The 16,328-nt window shown below is 45.1% G+C and overlaps 1 protein-coding gene across 1 annotated transcript in view; it reads left to right on the top strand.

The window, feature by feature from the left end:
• Add2 (adducin 2) overlaps positions 1 to 16,328 on the top strand; it is a 48,838-nt gene that overhangs the window by 15,442 nt on the left and 17,068 nt on the right. Inside the window, exons 5-10 of the mRNA XM_027934301.2 lie at positions 2,792 to 2,943; positions 3,284 to 3,364; positions 6,754 to 6,903; positions 7,604 to 7,747; positions 9,607 to 9,705; positions 13,360 to 13,536. Coding sequence (XP_027790102.2) covers positions 2,792 to 2,943; positions 3,284 to 3,364; positions 6,754 to 6,903; positions 7,604 to 7,747; positions 9,607 to 9,705; positions 13,360 to 13,536 — 803 coding nt within the window. The remainder of the gene's footprint in view (positions 1 to 2,791; positions 2,944 to 3,283; positions 3,365 to 6,753; positions 6,904 to 7,603; positions 7,748 to 9,606; positions 9,706 to 13,359; positions 13,537 to 16,328) is intronic.

The raw sequence follows: 16,328 nt of genomic DNA, 5'->3' as shown, positions 1-16,328 counted from the left end.
ACTCCATCATTGTCTTCACGTCTCTGTCCCTGAACTTTTACTTTTGAGAGACAAATAGGGCTGACCGGTATTCCCATTGCCTCATCAATCAGCATCTGCTAGATGGATGCCTGAAAATACAATGAGTACATGTCCAGAGGTGGGTGTGGAGAGGAGAAGTTGTCAGGGTCATGAGTTATTCTCTGTGTAGCTCCATTTGTCTTAGATTTTTTTTTTCATAGGTGTGCTCTTCACTATTGTCTTTCAGGGAGGTCACTGAGTTTTCATCTGGCCCAGTTAGACCTGTGTCATAAACATGGTGTTCAACCAGACTCACTTATGGAGCTGGTCAGAGTAAGAATCCTGTACATTAAGATCTGAGAGCAGAGGTGTGGGAACTCTTGTAGAGCCCTGCTGTTCTCATCTCCTGCCCCTGGGTCCTGTGGGTGGAGGAATCCTCACAGTTGAAACTCCTCAGAGTCAGGGAAGGGAATTTTGTTTGAGACCAAACACAGAAGATGTGACGGAGTGAATGTTTTCAGGCCTATTTTGGCCTCTTGGCAACCCTAGAACTCCACAGTTCTTTGTAAGAGAGGAATTGAAAGAACGGGGATATGAACCCTCTCTCCAGTAGGCCCACTTGCCTGGCTTTGCCAAGACCTAATGTCCTTTCCTTTTGCTGCTAGGGATGAAGCAAAGAGGTAGTTTCTTGTGTGGGAAACCCACCTACAGGACGGGATCTAAGACTAGTCAATTTTGTATTAGAAATCCTTGACTTTGGAGTTTTGTCGTTGCTCTTGCTCATCTAACTGGGACTTTAGAACACTGGTGTCCCTGGCAATGCTGCATTCAGTGGACACATGCCCTGGGGGGGGGTGGGGGCATCTCATATGGTTGATACAGGCCCTTTGTGGTGGTGAGGCCCACCCTCACATCTTCAGACCATCTCATTTTAACTAATGGCCAATATGATACGGGAAATACATCACATTGTAGTCGAGGCGGGGGTTACAAATATGATAAAAGTTTCCAAAGAGCTTTTTAGTCCATTAGAGTTTTAGTGGGGAGCTGGGAGAGGCAGCTTTGAGAGACTCTCAGGCAGACATCATTGTAAGCTAGAATCCTTGCTTATTGATTCTCTTATTGGTTCCTAGACACTGAGTCATCCAAGTGCAGGGCATTCAGATTCCTTGTTCCACCTCCCCGAGTGAGGCACTGTCATCATGGTTAATGGAATGGACTGGACATCAACTCCGAGACTCTCTCGGTGTTCTGAGGATGAGACTGTCAAACCTTCTTGGCCTGTTTCCAAGTCTCTTGCTTCTCCAGAAATTTCCCAGAAGGAACCATCACATAAAAAGAGTCTATGTGTGCAGAGAGGAACAGACATGCCCTAATGGTAACCTCAAACACATTGGTCAGCCTTGACTTCAGGAGTTTATGACTCCTGAAAATGACTCAAGAAAGTCAAGGAATTTATTTCCCAACTGACTTGGCTTTCTAAATTACAAAAAAAAAAAAAATTGTTACATGATCTAGCTAAAATGGCATGATAATATCAGATCTAATGACTGGTAACTTCTTCATTAGAGCTAACTGATGAAATAGACCTTTATTTCCACTCAGAAATTTATTCTTGTTTTTTTTAAAATTAATTAATTAATTTTAATTAGGTAAGTATGACATCAGAATAAATTTTGATTCATTGTACACAATTGCAGCACAACTTTTCATTTCTCTGGTTGTATATGATGTAGCGACGCTCCATATGTGCAGTTATACATGTATCTAGGGTAATGATGTCCATCTCATTCCACCATCTTTCCTGCCCCCATATCCCCCTCCCTCCCCTCTGCCCCATCAAACTTCATCCATTTTTTCCAAGTCCATTGGGTATAGACCAAGGAGTGGGATAGCAGGGTCAAATGGTGGTTTAATTCCAAGTTTACTAAGGAATTTTCATACTGCTTTCCAGATTAGTTGTAGTCCCAATTTGCTGTCCCACCAGCAATGTGTGAGGAATGTGCTTTTTCCTCCACATCCTCACCAACATTTATTGTTGTCTGTATTCTTGATAACTGTCACTCTAATTAGTGTGAGATGAAATCTTAGAGTAGATTTGATTTGCATTTCTCTAATTACTAGAGATGTTGAATATTTTTTCACATATTTGTCGATTGATTGTATAATCTTCTGAGAAGTGTCTGTTCAGCTCCTTAGCTCATTTATTGATTGGGTTGTTTGTTATTTTGGTGTTAAGTTTTTTGAGTTCTTTATATATCCTGGAGATTTATGTTCTATCTGATGTGTGTGTGGTAAAAATTTGCTCCCAGGATGTAGGCTCTTTCTTCACCACATTGATTATTTCTTTTGCTGAGAAGAAGCTTTTTAGTTTGAGTCCATTCCATTTGTTAATTCTTGATTTTATTTCTTGTGCTTTAAGAGTCTTGTTAAGGAAGTCAGGGCCTAATATGATGAGATGAAGATTTGAGTATTCTTGGTTTTACTCGATGTCCATTCTTAGGGTTTATGGTAATCTTGGCATTCTGAGAACTCTTTATTCTGTGATCTGAGTGTTACCATTTTTTAAAAATCAAAAGCAATGCCATGTTTAGTTAAATGAGCAGAGGACTTTATGGACTTTCTATGGACTTTCTCCCTCTGGAAGAAGATTAAAGAATATTGATTGCCTAGGGATGTTTCTTGTATAGCTGTAAGAATTTGAAGAGGCTTAGTGCAGGAATAGGAGGGTTGAGCTGATGGGAGCTCCTGACCCTGAGAGCTGTCCTATCCCTACTGCTGTCCCCTGCAGACTTTTCCATGATGACGCCCATCAATGACCTCCACACTACTGACACCCTGAACCTGGCCAAGGGGGAGCGGCGCATGCGCTGCAAGATCAGCAGTGTCTACCGACTCCTAGACCTCTATGGCTGGGCCCAGCTGAGCGACACCTATGTTACGGTGAGAAAAGCACCTGGAGCAGGATGGGACATTGCATGTAGCCCCCACAAGAGCCAAAAGGGGAACTCTGATCACTAAAACAGATAACCTACCCAGTGGACACTTTGGGTGGGGTCCAGGATCACCTGGACCCTACTTCTGAGGCTGTTCTTGAACATTGTGAGATTCCTCTTCACGCTGTGGTTCCCCAGCTCCATGGACAGCTGAGTCCTCTTCATCTCTTAATGGTTGGGGGAGAGGCAAGAGTTCATTAAAGTGGATTCAGGAAGGAAGAGATTCAAGTGTCCTTGGAAATGTCCCATTTCCCTATTTGTCCCTAAAAATGTGTGTTTTCCTGCAGCTGAGAGTCAGCAAGGAGCAGGACCACTTCCTGATTAGCCCCAAGGGAGTTTCCTGCAGTGAAGTCACGGCGTCCAGCCTGGTGAGTACCCTTGGCATCTCGAGGACTCCTCCACAGCAGGGGGGAGGAGGGAGAAGGGATGAGCTGGAGTCCTCCAAGTGGAGAAATGGGAGGATGGGAGGGGGGCGGACACATTGGAATGAGAAGCTCAGAAACGCGAGACCTAACTGATGCTGGGGCTCTTAGAGGTTGCTTCTGGATCCCTCCCAGGCTGCTCCTTTTAGGTGGGATGGGAGGAGGCATCCAGAAGGTGGTACAGGCCAGGAAAGATTTCTGGGTGGAAGGGACAGAGCAGTAGAAAGGACTGTCTCGAAAGCAGAAGCGCCCAGTGCTTCTCAGAGACACAGGCTGCCATTCCTTGTAGCTGGGAGGGGAGGACACCACCTGGGCGCTTGAGTCATGTCCAACTGTAGAGTCTAGGTACTCGGTCAAAAGTCCAGGCTGACAGAACCACTGAACATCCAGGAAGAACAGGACCTCAAGGTTGGCCAAGGCCATGTTATATGCAGAAAAGGACACTGGTGCTCACAGAGGGTATGTGACCCAAGGAGGTGACGGCCAGGTGAGAACTGGGATCACAGAGACAGGAGCAACACGGGCTCTGTTTTTAAAGGCTTTATTGTCTGGTTGGGGGAGACAGGCAAGGTAGTCACTGAGGACAGCTCAGAGTGTAGAGTACTCCAGGAGAGCTTTGGGAGCCCAGGGAGGGACACCATGCTCTGCCAACAGCCCCAGGAGGTGGAGGCATGGAGGGAAGAGCCTTCTAATTGAAACAATGGTGCAGAAGGGAGTTCTGGTGAGTCCATAGGATAAGCAGACTTACCTGGCCAGCAGGGAGAGGGCTGGCAGAGGTGTCCTGACCTTGGCAAGAGCGTAGCATGCTCCAAGCTCTGATGTTCATGGGTCCCGTTATACCAGGGAGAACAGGCAGGTAGCAAGTCTGGCGTAGATGTTCAGAATCTAGAGGTGAGGCTGGAAATGGGGTGGGGACCAGATGATAAGAAGCCTGGAAGGACTTGTTACAGCATTTTGGCTTTATTCTGCTGGAATTTCAGAGCTGCTGGTGTACTATAAGCACTTACTCAGCACACATCTGAGCAAGCAGGGAACTAGCCTGAAGGAAACCAGAAGTTATCACTGGACACTCAGGTTCCAAGTGCCTGAGGGGGAGAGTTGCTGCCACTGCCAAAGTGTGGAAGTCACGTTCATTTTGTAAAACTCACTTAACGAAGTGTACTGAAGTACTATGAGTGGTACAATCGGGTTTCCATTGTGTAAAGGTCACTGACCATGATGTGGAGGCCAGATGATATCAGGACAACTGGTTAGTGCTGTTACAGTAAGCCGGGCAGAACATTTTGGTCCTGTGGGCTTTTGGGGCCTGGCGATCAACTGGATTGAGATTTGAGTTTGAGGAGCTGGTGGGACATTCAGGAGGACAAGTCATTTGACATCTGATTATTCTAGGTTTAGAAGAGACCTAATCTTGAGATAGAGGCTTGAGAGTCATGAGCATGTGTTACTCAGGGAGTATGTATAGTCTTAGGGCTGCAATGTATGGTTGTGCAGTTTGTATACTGCACAAGGGAGCCTGGCTGGCAGGGAAGATTGAAGAGGGTGAAATTCAGCCTGTGTGCCACTCACTAATGCTTGGCTTCTTCAAATTAGCATAGAAGCAACATCCATGTGCCAAGCCCTGCACCCCTGGGGCTACCCTCAGAGGGAATATTTGTTTATTCATTTGTGCAAAGGCACCTCATGGGTTGGTGGTTGTCTTATTAGCTGTGGAGATTCTTGAGTGATCACAGGTCACACATTCAAGGACGAGGCAAGAAACACATGAAGTCAAAGAGGGGCCAGCCCAGAGTGGGAATTCTGAACTCAGCACACATCGGAGCAAGCAGGGAACTAGGATGAAGGAAACCAGAAGTTATCACAGGACACTCAGGTTCACAGTGCCTGAGGGGGAGAGTTGCTGCCACTTCCAAGTGTTGAAGTCACGTTCATTTTGTAAAATTCACTTAAAGAAGAATTTCGTAAGAGGGGATTTACTGGACATCTTACTGATGCTTCTGCTTAAGCAGATGATGTCAGTAGCCTGTCCCTTCCCCCACACCAGGGTCTGTCTCCTTCCTTTAGTCCCCTCTGCTGGGGCTTTCAGGGATGGAGATGCAGGCAGTTTATAGGACTGCCTTGTAGGCTACCTTGAAGATGGCTCCACTGCTTCAGCTTGAAAAGCCCAAGTTATACTTTTTAGAAGCTCTAATCTAGCTCGGTAATGTCCAGGGGATATCTGTAATCAGTAAATAGATTAACTACCAGCAAGAGGGAAATTGCTCTGGCGAACAGGGCGTGTTCTCAGCGCAAGTGTTAGGAGGACCTCTTTAAGGATTTGGGTTGGTGTTGGCTGATGGGGATGTGGCCTCGGAGCGTGTGCTGTAGGGTTGCAGCAATTCTAAGATTGGATGTTTTCCCAGTTGCTATCCAGGGGGCCCCTGGCTTCGAGTGAGGCTTTAGCTCTTTGGTAAAGAAGCAGCAGTTCCTCCCGTGAACCAGGAGAGGGGGGTATTGGCCGATTTTGTACTTGCACTGTGTTGTCTGAGTCAGTCTGTTTATATATGCTTAAGGAGTGGTCATTTGTCTTGTTGTGTCAGTTACAAAGTGACCTTCTCTGATGTTGGCATTTTGTGAAATTGTCTAAGTAAGGGACACCATGGCCAGCCACAGCTTGTTCTCTCCCTCTTGTTTCCTCATGCAAGAGATTGGACACACACACACACACACACACACACACACACACAAAATAACCATGTGAGTTTTAGAGTCAAAAGTAGATTATAAAGCCAGTGACTTCGTTCTACTAATTTTTAAACTCTGCCTTCTGGGTGGTTGGTAAATGGGTGTGCAGTATACTGGTCTCTTTACCTTTGTGTATGATTTTTAAATTTAAAAATAAAAAGACTCAATTTAGACATGATTTCCTCTGGGAAGACTTCTGATCCTCCTGTTCTGCTGGGATTAAAGACTCCTTCTACCTAGTTCTAGAGAATTCTGTGAATGACTAAATTCTTGTAACTCAAAGTGGGGTCCGTGACCCACAGCATGGGTATCACTTAGGAAGGTGCTAGAAATGCAGAATTTGCATTTTGACAGGGGATTCACATGCACAGAAAAGTCTAAGGAACTCTGTTCTAGCATTTCCCCTGCTGAATGATATCATCTTGTGATCCCTAAAGATTGTTCACTCTCTGAGGGCAGGACTGGGTCCTTGTCCTTCAACACCAAACTCAGCCATTGCTCCTGGGGTCTAGAATAGGGAATAGAAGGGTTGGTGAGTGCAGGGCTCACCTCCTGGGGGAGGAGGAAAGGCCCCACCCATGCTGTTACTCTGAGACTCTTCTCTGGCACAGATCAAGGTGAACATCCTGGGAGAGGTGGTGGAGAAGGGCAGCAGCTGCTTCCCGGTGGACACCTCGGGCTTCTGTCTGCACTCAGCCATCTATGCAGCCAGGCCTGATGTTCGGTGCGTCATCCACCTGCATACGCCAGCCACAGCAGCGGTGAGTGGTGCTTTCCTGGCACTCTGAGGTCCTCATCCACTGTCACCTCCCTGCACAGCAGCCAGATCCAGGGCACCTGCATCTGAAAGATTCTCCCTGAGGCAAGACTAAGACTTGATGATGGAGTTGTGCCAAGCATGTGTGTCTGGAGAGCCCAAGGCCAACTCATGGAGTAGAGTGAGGGTTCCCTCCATGCTCCTTGCTCTTCATAAGAGGTGGGAGTCAGGGTCATAACCTGTGCTTTACCACTGGTTCCTGGCACTTCTGCAGCCCCAGAGCCATAAAATGGTTTCTCATTGGTCTTCCTTGCAGAGACATGTCGGTTTCTGCACTGAAACCAAAGCTGAGTGTTTTCTCCAACCCATCCCGGGGATCTTGAGCCTGCTCCACCTGGTACAAACTCCCATCCCTCCTTCCTGGAGTCACAGGACCACAGCCGGGCTGGGGCAGGACAGCAACAGCTCTCTTGAATCATTGTACCCAGCATTTCTAACAGCTGGTGTATTGGTGTGAAAACTGACATTAGAGGCAGAAGCATGAGAGCAGATCCCAGCCGGTGGAGGAGGAGACCCAGGCCTTTCTCTGTAGCTGCTCCCCTGACCCTGCCTGCCCCAGAGCAAAACTGGACTGTGCTGGGCTGTGGAAAAGGCCAGTGGAACTGGGGGCAGCAGGTGCTAGCCATTCCATTGTCTCCCTACAGGTCTCAGCCATGAAGTGTGGCCTCCTGCCTGTCTCCCACAATGCCCTGCTGGTGGGGGACATGGCCTATTATGACTTCAACGGGGAAATGGAGCAGGAAGCTGATCGCATCAACCTGCAGAAGTGCCTTGGCCCCACCTGCAAGGTTCGCTCAGCTCTTCTGGGAAGGTGCTCTGGAGTGGCGTTGTCAAAACCGACATCACGAAAGTGACATGTATTCACTAGAGAATGTTTAGAGGTTGCAGATAGGTTTCACACTACTAGATTTTGGTGTACACCCTAAGTGTTCTCATATATACCTACAAAATTGGGATCATAAAATATGTTCTCTTTTTTGCCCTTAGCAAAATATAGTATTATCATTAAACATTTTCTGTCACTATTTTAAATTTTTAAATTATGCCGTATATGAATAGCTGACTGCTATTAGCTGAGCAGTCCTCTAGGGTAGGATATCAGAAGGCTTGTCTTCACCCCCTCAAATTTTCTCTTCATATAAACAACATTGGGATCAAAATCCTTTTGACTAAATCTTCCTATGCTTGAGATAATTTCCTTAGGACAAATTTCTAGGGATGCACATTTTATAACTCTTGCTTCATATTGATCAGTTGCCTCCCCCTAACAACTCTCTGTCCTTCCCCATGTCTAATATAGAGGATGTTATTTCCCTGCAGTCTCCCCAAACTTGAGTGTTATCACATTCATTCATTCATTCATTCATTATCAACCTGCTAGAGAAAAGTGGAACACCGTTACTGCTTGGGTGAAGTCTAAAGCCCTAACATACAACAGCACACACTTGAGCTTGGAAACAGCCTGGGTTGGTGGTTGCTTGCCACCATCTTGGCAAGGCACTCACTGTCTATTTCCTGAGTCCCTGTCTCCCTGTCTCTAACTCAGGTGAGAAGTCTTGCCTCTCTTTCCCAACATCCTCCAAAGTATCATGAGCAGTGTCAGGACAGGGATGAGATTTTTACACTTTAAAGTATTATAAGAAATTGAGAGAGGGGGTGTTCACTGTTTGCAGTCTTTTGTGGGCCAGAGTCATTGTCTCCATCTCTCTGGACTTGAGAGAAAGGGTCTGCAGCTGTTTTAAGTGAGAGGGTGTGCTGTTGAGAGCCTCGAGGCCTCAGCCCAGGCTCTGCAAGGACAGATCCGATCCATGGACCTGTATCTCAGCTCCCATGTGGGCCCTGTCTGGCTTTAGAGAGTTCTCAAGGGAAAAACCAATCAAGTAAACTTTCTGGCAGGGAAGATAGGCTTGGCCCTTGGGGATGGGTACTCTTGGTGTAAATTCATTTCTGTCTCCTCCTCTATCCACCTGCTTCCAGCTAAGACTGAAAAATTGGACCAATAGTGAGAACCTCAGGGTTCAAGTTCATATTTTTGCCTCCGATTAGCTGGAAGACTTTCTGTTTCTTAAGATTTCTATTTCCACATCTATAAAATCAATTTGGGAGACCAGTGTAGCCTCTTTCACAGAACTGTGGAATCCTGGAGCTGCCAGGGCCTCACTGAGTTTATGGAGTGAAAACCTGAGGCCCAGAGAGGGGATGCCACTTACCTGTTTTTGCAGAGCCACCTCAAAGAACTGTCCTCTTGGGTTTTGGTCCTAAGTCAACTAATTCACAGGAGCAAGAGATGCTTTTGAGGTTGAACTCTTGTATTAGACATCAAAAAATTCATTCGTTTACACACACACACACACATACACACACCCAGTTTTTCTGATTTCTGAGTTCTCTGACACCTAAAAATCCAGGCATTGTCCCCCCAAATTTAAGTACCCCGAGTTTAATCCCCAGTACCACCCCCCCACAAAAAAAGCCTTTTCAATTTCAATGCAAGGTGGCATTGGGATGTTTGATTAGGGAGAATGAATAAGGAGCTGGGGGAGGGGCTCTGGGAAGGGCTATAGAAAGTGCTCTAAATAAAATAAAAAATCTCTCCCTCTTAAGTTTTGAAGGCTTGAGGTTTAATTGGCTTTTTCCTCCTCCACAGATCCTGGTGCTAAGAAACCATGGCATGGTCGCTCTAGGTGACACCGTAGAGGAGGCATTTTATAAGATCTTCCACCTGCAGGCTGCCTGTGAGATACAGGTGAGCGCATCCCTCTGGGAAGTGGGCCCAGGAGTTGGCTCTGATGGGTGCCTGTGGGTGAAGGCAGTGGCCCTGCTGGCTCTGAGTTGGGGAGTCCTTTGCACCTGGCCCTGTGACACTCTTTTCTGTTTTCTCATCATGGCATCACTTCACACTTCTGAAAATTCACATTTAGAGTCAGTTCTGTGAGTTGGCAAAACCGATCACCATTGTCTGGCCACCCAACGTTTGGGGGTCAAACCTAGGACAGGGAGCTGTTTGGACTCTTCAGCTAGAAGAGGGAGAGATTGTCATCGTGAGTATGCCATGCTTACATGTTACCTGGGTGCACCTGCGGCACCTAGCTGTGCCCAGCGTGCAGGGTCGTTTTGGTGTCCTGTTTGCCCCCTCCGGCTAGCCCAGCAGAGCAGAGCTCAGTCGAAGGCTGCTGCCTCTCTCTGAGGCATTACTCTGGGAGGAAGTAGATCAGTCCAGAAGAATCCAGAATAATCGCTAGTGGAGCTCTATCAGTAGTTTTTAGAAGACTATCTTTTCTTTGAAAAGAAAGCTGTGAAGCCGGTGATAAAGAGGTTTTATGGGAAATGGTGTGAGACCACCTCCCTGCCCCCAAATAGCCAGAACCAGAGACCCAGGGGAGGTGGGCAGAGCCAGGTGGTGCCTCCCTGGTGTGGTGTCCTTCCCCCAATCAAGGATACTGGCCCTGAATTCTGACTATTGGCTGGTGTCAGAACCAACAGAACCTCACTAGAAAGGGAAGCCGCTGGCCCTTCCCCACACCTGAACACTCAAGGACTCCACATTTTGCCTCTGGAGAAGAAAGAGGCTTCCCTGAGAAAATAGCTCATGGAAACTCCTCATCCTCAAAAGACAGCTTAGCCCTAAAAATAGATGGAGACAGATGCCTGTGAGTCCCCGCCACCCCCCCACCCCCGCCCCGGCACAGTGAAGTATGTGTCTTCCAGGCCCTGGACCCTGGAAGTGGCCACTGGGCAACTTAAGCAAAAGCAGAGTGGTCATGTGTGATCAAAGGGCAGTGCTGCCGGCCACCCTCCCTGACAGCCCCCCATGGCTGCTGTCACTTTCTGTTCAAGACTGGTTTGATGTGACCTTGTTAAAGTACCTTAGGCGATGTGGCTAGCAACCCCCAGAGAAGCTCCAGTGGCTTTTTCCCAACTGTTGGGGCAGAGAGGCTTCTAAAGCATGGAGCCGGAAGAAGTGGAAGAAACCCAGAGATGATGAGAGCAGAAGGTGGTGGATTAGGACATGGGAAAGCACAGGTAGCAGCGATCTGCTACGGGGATTGTACTGGGGTCATGTGAGGTAGAGGGGGCAGTGCTGAAGCTCTGTTTCCACCCTGGGCCTCGTTTTCTCCCTCAGTCACATTGGTAAACAAGCAGACGTGGCTGTGGTCATGTTTGTAGTTAAAGGCTGAGTGCCTGTTCAGCTCTCCTGGGAACTCTTTACTCCCCATCAGTTTGGGGTTCCAGAAAACTGGGTCATCCCTAGCTGAGAGAGGCAGTTCCCTGCTCTGCTGACAGGCAGATGGGAAGATGCACAGGCAGTTCTTCTCCATCTGCTACCCATCACCATGGAAACTGGTGGAGGAAGAGGGAGGTGGGAGGAGGCAGCCCTTGCAAGGTTATGAGCCATTCTTTCCCTCCCTCCTCCTCCATTAATGACCAGTCTGAGGGGATGTTGCATCTTAGAGTTCATTTATCAGCAACATTCACGTGGAACTCCTTAGGGACCAGGGGCTATTCTAAGTTCTTTACAATCATGGCCTTAAAGATTCCTCACAAGGTAGGCATTGCTATTTTCATTTAACAGAGGAGAAAACTGAGGCACAAAGATGACATAGTTGCCCGAAGTCACATAACAAGAAAATGACAGGGATTCAAACCCAGACAATCTGGCACCCAATTCCGTGCCCTTAAATAATACCCGGCACTGCGTTTCCAGGGCGGTAAGGGTCAGTGGGAACTGTCACATGGGCATATGGGCGTGTGTCTTGGGTGAAAAGAATGTGGAATATGTTCTTACTTCTGGCTCTTCCCAAGGAGATGGGGTTCACCTGGTAAACCTACCTGGCTGACCTTCAAGAAGTAGCACAGGGTCCGCAGTTAACCCTGGAATGTCACACACTCTCAGGCTGTCCAGACCCTCATGGGTTTATAGGCTTGCGTTTATTTATCAGCAGGGTAAATGGATCCTTTCATTTTCAGTAAAAAAATATAGTCACAAAATGCCAGCACACTGCAAGTTTATGTGCTTAGGGCAGCTCCCCTGTAGTAAACAGGCTTACATGTGGTATCCAGTCTTCCTCAGGATGTAGATGCATTTATTAATGGGTAGCTTGGGACACTGACTCACTAGTGAAACTACTCAGAAGCCACTCTCCATCTCTGTAACCAGACTGATCCATCCAAATCCTGACCAGCCATATCTGAGTGGTAGGTATGTGGGAGTCCATAGAATATAACAGTCAGATAAGCATGGAATTGGAAAAAAAGATTAGTTTAGTAAGTAAATGTTTTTTTTAGGATTATTCTAAAACTGCCTGCTTTATACACATACTTCTTCTCCCAATACTCCACATCCATGACCTGCAACCACCTGCATCATCCCCTCCCCATGGAGCTTTGATGGTGAGAGAAATACTACAAGTCCATAAATGAAAGCTGTCTGGCCCCATGCACCATACCTGGCCATATAGTGACACTTCACCTGTCTTCTTTTTGGGGATTTCATTGACTGGCTAACCTTATCATGGAGGATGCATTCTTTATTTAGACCTGTTAACTCTTCCCATCAGGTTACACTTTTAGACCAATTTTCACTGGTTGGTCTAAAAGCTACACTATTTTTTTTCAAGTGACTTGATTCACGTGTACGTGCACACACACACACACACACACACAGTGAGAGAGAGAGAGAGAGAGAGAGAGAGAGACAGACAGACAGAGAGACAGAGACAGAGAAAGTGTTTAAATACAGAAAAATAAAGAGAATAACAATAGACATCTACCACTCAGATTGTACTAGGGTCTGAATCCAGAGGCACAGCACTGTCCCCAGCCCTTTTGACTTTTTAAGACAGCTAAGTTGCTGAGACTAGCTAAGTTGCTGAGACTGGCTTTGAACTTGTGATCTTCCTGCCTCAGCCTCCCAAGTTGCTAGGATTACAGGCATGCACCACTGCACCTGGCAGATTTAACAAATATTAATAACCTTTTTGATTCAAATATTTAACTCTTGAAGAAATAAATTATTACAGACAAGAATTGAAGTTCCCTTTACAGCCATTTCCAATCTCATCTTGCCTCCTCAGAAATAATGACAATTCTAAGTTGGTCTGTATCCCAGGTAAATTTTCAGTTCCCTGTATTATTTTATTCCTAAGGTTTAACACTTGCTATTTTTGGCTTCTTCTCTGCGGTCTCTAAAAACTGAAATTAGAAAAGTAATTACTAATATCTCATTCCCCGGAAATAGTTGCAAGTCCGATGAGTTTTGAGTGGCTTTTCCTCAATTTCCCGGGTATTTCTAGTTCTAAGTTCACCTCATGGCCCTCAGTGTCCTATTTTGTGCAGAAGCGTAGGAAGTGCAGGGGCCCCTATATGCACATGGGTTGAGGGTTCTTTGCTTCTGCTGCAGGTGTCAGCTCTGTCCAGTGCTGGGGGAGTGGAGAACCTCATCCTCCTGGAGCAGGAGAAGCACCGGCCCCACGAGGTCGGCTCTGTGCAGTGGGCTGGGAGTACTTTTGGGCCCATGCAGAAGAGCCGGCTGGGGGAGCACGAGTTTGAAGCCCTCATGAGGATGCTGGACAATCTGGTGAGTCCCCTGCCATTGCCCTTCCAGGCCAGTGTATGGAACCTTCACCTCTGGAACCAGGCAGTGCAAGGCATAAGGTGGCACAGAAACTGCCAACATCACGATCAAGTCATTGAGGGCTTCACTGATGGGCAATTTAACTTGGCATTTGTGGCCCTCCTAAAAATAGTTGAGTTTTCTTTAGTGATGGCTTTTGCCACTCCCTACTAAGTGCTGTGGATGTCATATCTGCACATTATTATAAGAAATAGTAATCCAGCAAAAATCAGAGCACATCTTCTTACAGTCAGAGCTGCTGTCGTATTGGGGCGTAGTTCACCCCTCTTAAGTAGTTAGTCCTGCCTGTCTAATCTTATGACTTCAAAGCAGAAAGCACATAATATTATTAATTTCCTTATCCTTTATAAGAATATTCTGTGGCAGTGATGAATCCATCAGGTAAGGAATTAAACTGGTGTGTGTCTATAAGCGGTCTGCTTCCTTAAAGGATACAAAAAAATTTTAGACATTCTTCCTTCTTCTAGGGGCTAACAATTTAGTTGATGAACAGGAGAAAATTTAAGAACAAGAGGAAAGCACTTAAAATGAGGGGTTAAATGCTGCAGGAGACATTAACCTCTTAGATTGCTCAGAGACGGAAAAGATGAAATCTGTCCTCCTAGCACTTCCATCTGGTTCATTTTCCCTGTTCCCTCTGCTACCTCCTCAGGCCCCCTTTATCATGTCAAGGCCATTATGATAATTAAATCTCTTCTTCTTGCCTTCATTTCCTCCAAGTCATCTTTACCTTATTACCAGATTGATCAAGAGGGTCACTTTGTAATGATGAAAGGTCCAGTCCACAATGAAAATACAATTCTTTCTACCATTTGTGCACTGACCAATCTCCATCTAAATAAAGCATCAGGACTAGATGGTTTTGTACAGGAATTCTTTCAAACCTTTAGGAAACGGACAATTCTCATGCTATTTAAATGGTGTCAAAGAAGAGTGAAAGGAGGATACTGTTTTAGTCACCTTTTTTCACTGCTGTGGCTAAAAGACCTGACAAGAACAATTATAGGAGGAAAAGTATGTTTGGGCGGCTCATGATTTCAGAGGTCTTCGATCATAGATGGCCGACTATATTTCTAAGGGCTTAAAGTAAAGTAGAACATCATGGCAGAGGAAAATGGCTCAGGATATGGCCAGGAAGCAGAGAGACTCCACTCACCAGATACAAAATATATGCCCCAAAGGCATGGGGTTAAGGCATGGGTTAGGGCTCCTATAACCCAATCATTTCACCTCTAAGCCTTTTTGCATTTCTCACACATGAGCTTTTGGAGGACCTAATATTCATAACAGATGCTAAGCCATAAAAATTACATTCAGACTAATTTACTTTGAATATGGATGAAAAATGTTGCCTGAAAACTAACAAGTAGTATAGAACATAATGTTAGAATAATAACACCCATTAACTAAGTAAGGGCTGATTCCCAGAATTCAAGCATGGTTGAATATTATAAGACTTTAAATATATTTCCCAATATTGAAGGGCCAAAGGATGAAACCTTTTTGAAGATTTTAATAAATATAAAAAAATGGATAAAAATTTAATATCAATTTATAAAAATATTATCTACCAGTTAGAACTGGAAGATACTTATTTAACATGATTAAAATGATTTTTCTCAAAACAAGAGCCAATATTATGGTAAAACCATAGAAGTATTCCAAGGAACTTTGAAATAAAACAATGATTCCCACTTTCAGCACAATTACTTAATATTGTTCTGAAATAATATTGAACTCAATCCCAGGCAGTGAGATATGAGAATAAGAGGCATAAATATTGTAAAGGAAATAAGATGACTATTTGGAACAGATAATATGCTTACCTGCTTAGAGAATTCCCCCAAAATCAACTAAAAAATTAGAAATAAGGAGGGTATTTTAAGGTGGTCAGTTTTGAAAATATATACAAAAATCATTAATTTTTGTATCTTCATGTTAACTACTTGGAAAATATAATGGGGGCTAGGGATGTAACTTAGTGATAGAGCACTTGCCTAGCATGTGTGATGTAAAGGCCCTGGGTTTGATCCCTAGCACCACACATGCGCGCACACACACACACACACACACACATCCACACACACACACAAAATAGCTAATGATATAATAGAAAAATCGTATTCTCAAAGGCAACAAAATCATAAACATTAAGCAAACCTCATTTAAAGGAAACCACAAAACTTTAACAGTAGACATCAGAAAAGTTGAAATCGATGAAAAAAATATAACTTATGCTTGTTCATAGGTAAAGAGGTCACAACCCCAAGATCAATCTACAAACTGAATGTGATTCTGTCAAAAACTAGGGAAGGGAAAAGGACATAAAAAATACTTTCAATGTGAAATTCAGAATGACTAGGAAAATGCTATAAAAAGAAATAATTAGGGACACTAGCTCCACCCCATGGTAAAGTAGGATAAAGCTTTAGTAACTGAGCAGTTCCTAAACAGTTTGGACAAGCAAACCCTTGTGACAGCTTAGAGAATCCAGAAATAAACCCAAAATACATGAAAATTCACAGAGGTAGCAGGCACTGTACAAATCAGTGAGAAAAGGTAGACTTCTGGCCATGTGGGAAAGAACATGGCTGCTTCATTATTTTCAATAAGATAAAATCCCAAGTTATCAAAAATTTAAATACAAAAGTGAATTCACAGAGGTATTAAAAACATTGGGATAGACCTTGTCAAGCATGGCAAGAGTCTGAAATTGTAAGAATAAATATTGACAG

Source organism: Marmota flaviventris, chromosome 14, assembly GCF_047511675.1.
Source record: "Marmota flaviventris isolate mMarFla1 chromosome 14, mMarFla1.hap1, whole genome shotgun sequence".
NCBI classification, from domain to species: domain Eukaryota; kingdom Metazoa; phylum Chordata; class Mammalia; order Rodentia; family Sciuridae; genus Marmota; species Marmota flaviventris.
The sequence above is the reverse complement of the archived record's forward strand: the minus strand, read 5'-3'. Positions and strand labels throughout refer to the sequence as shown.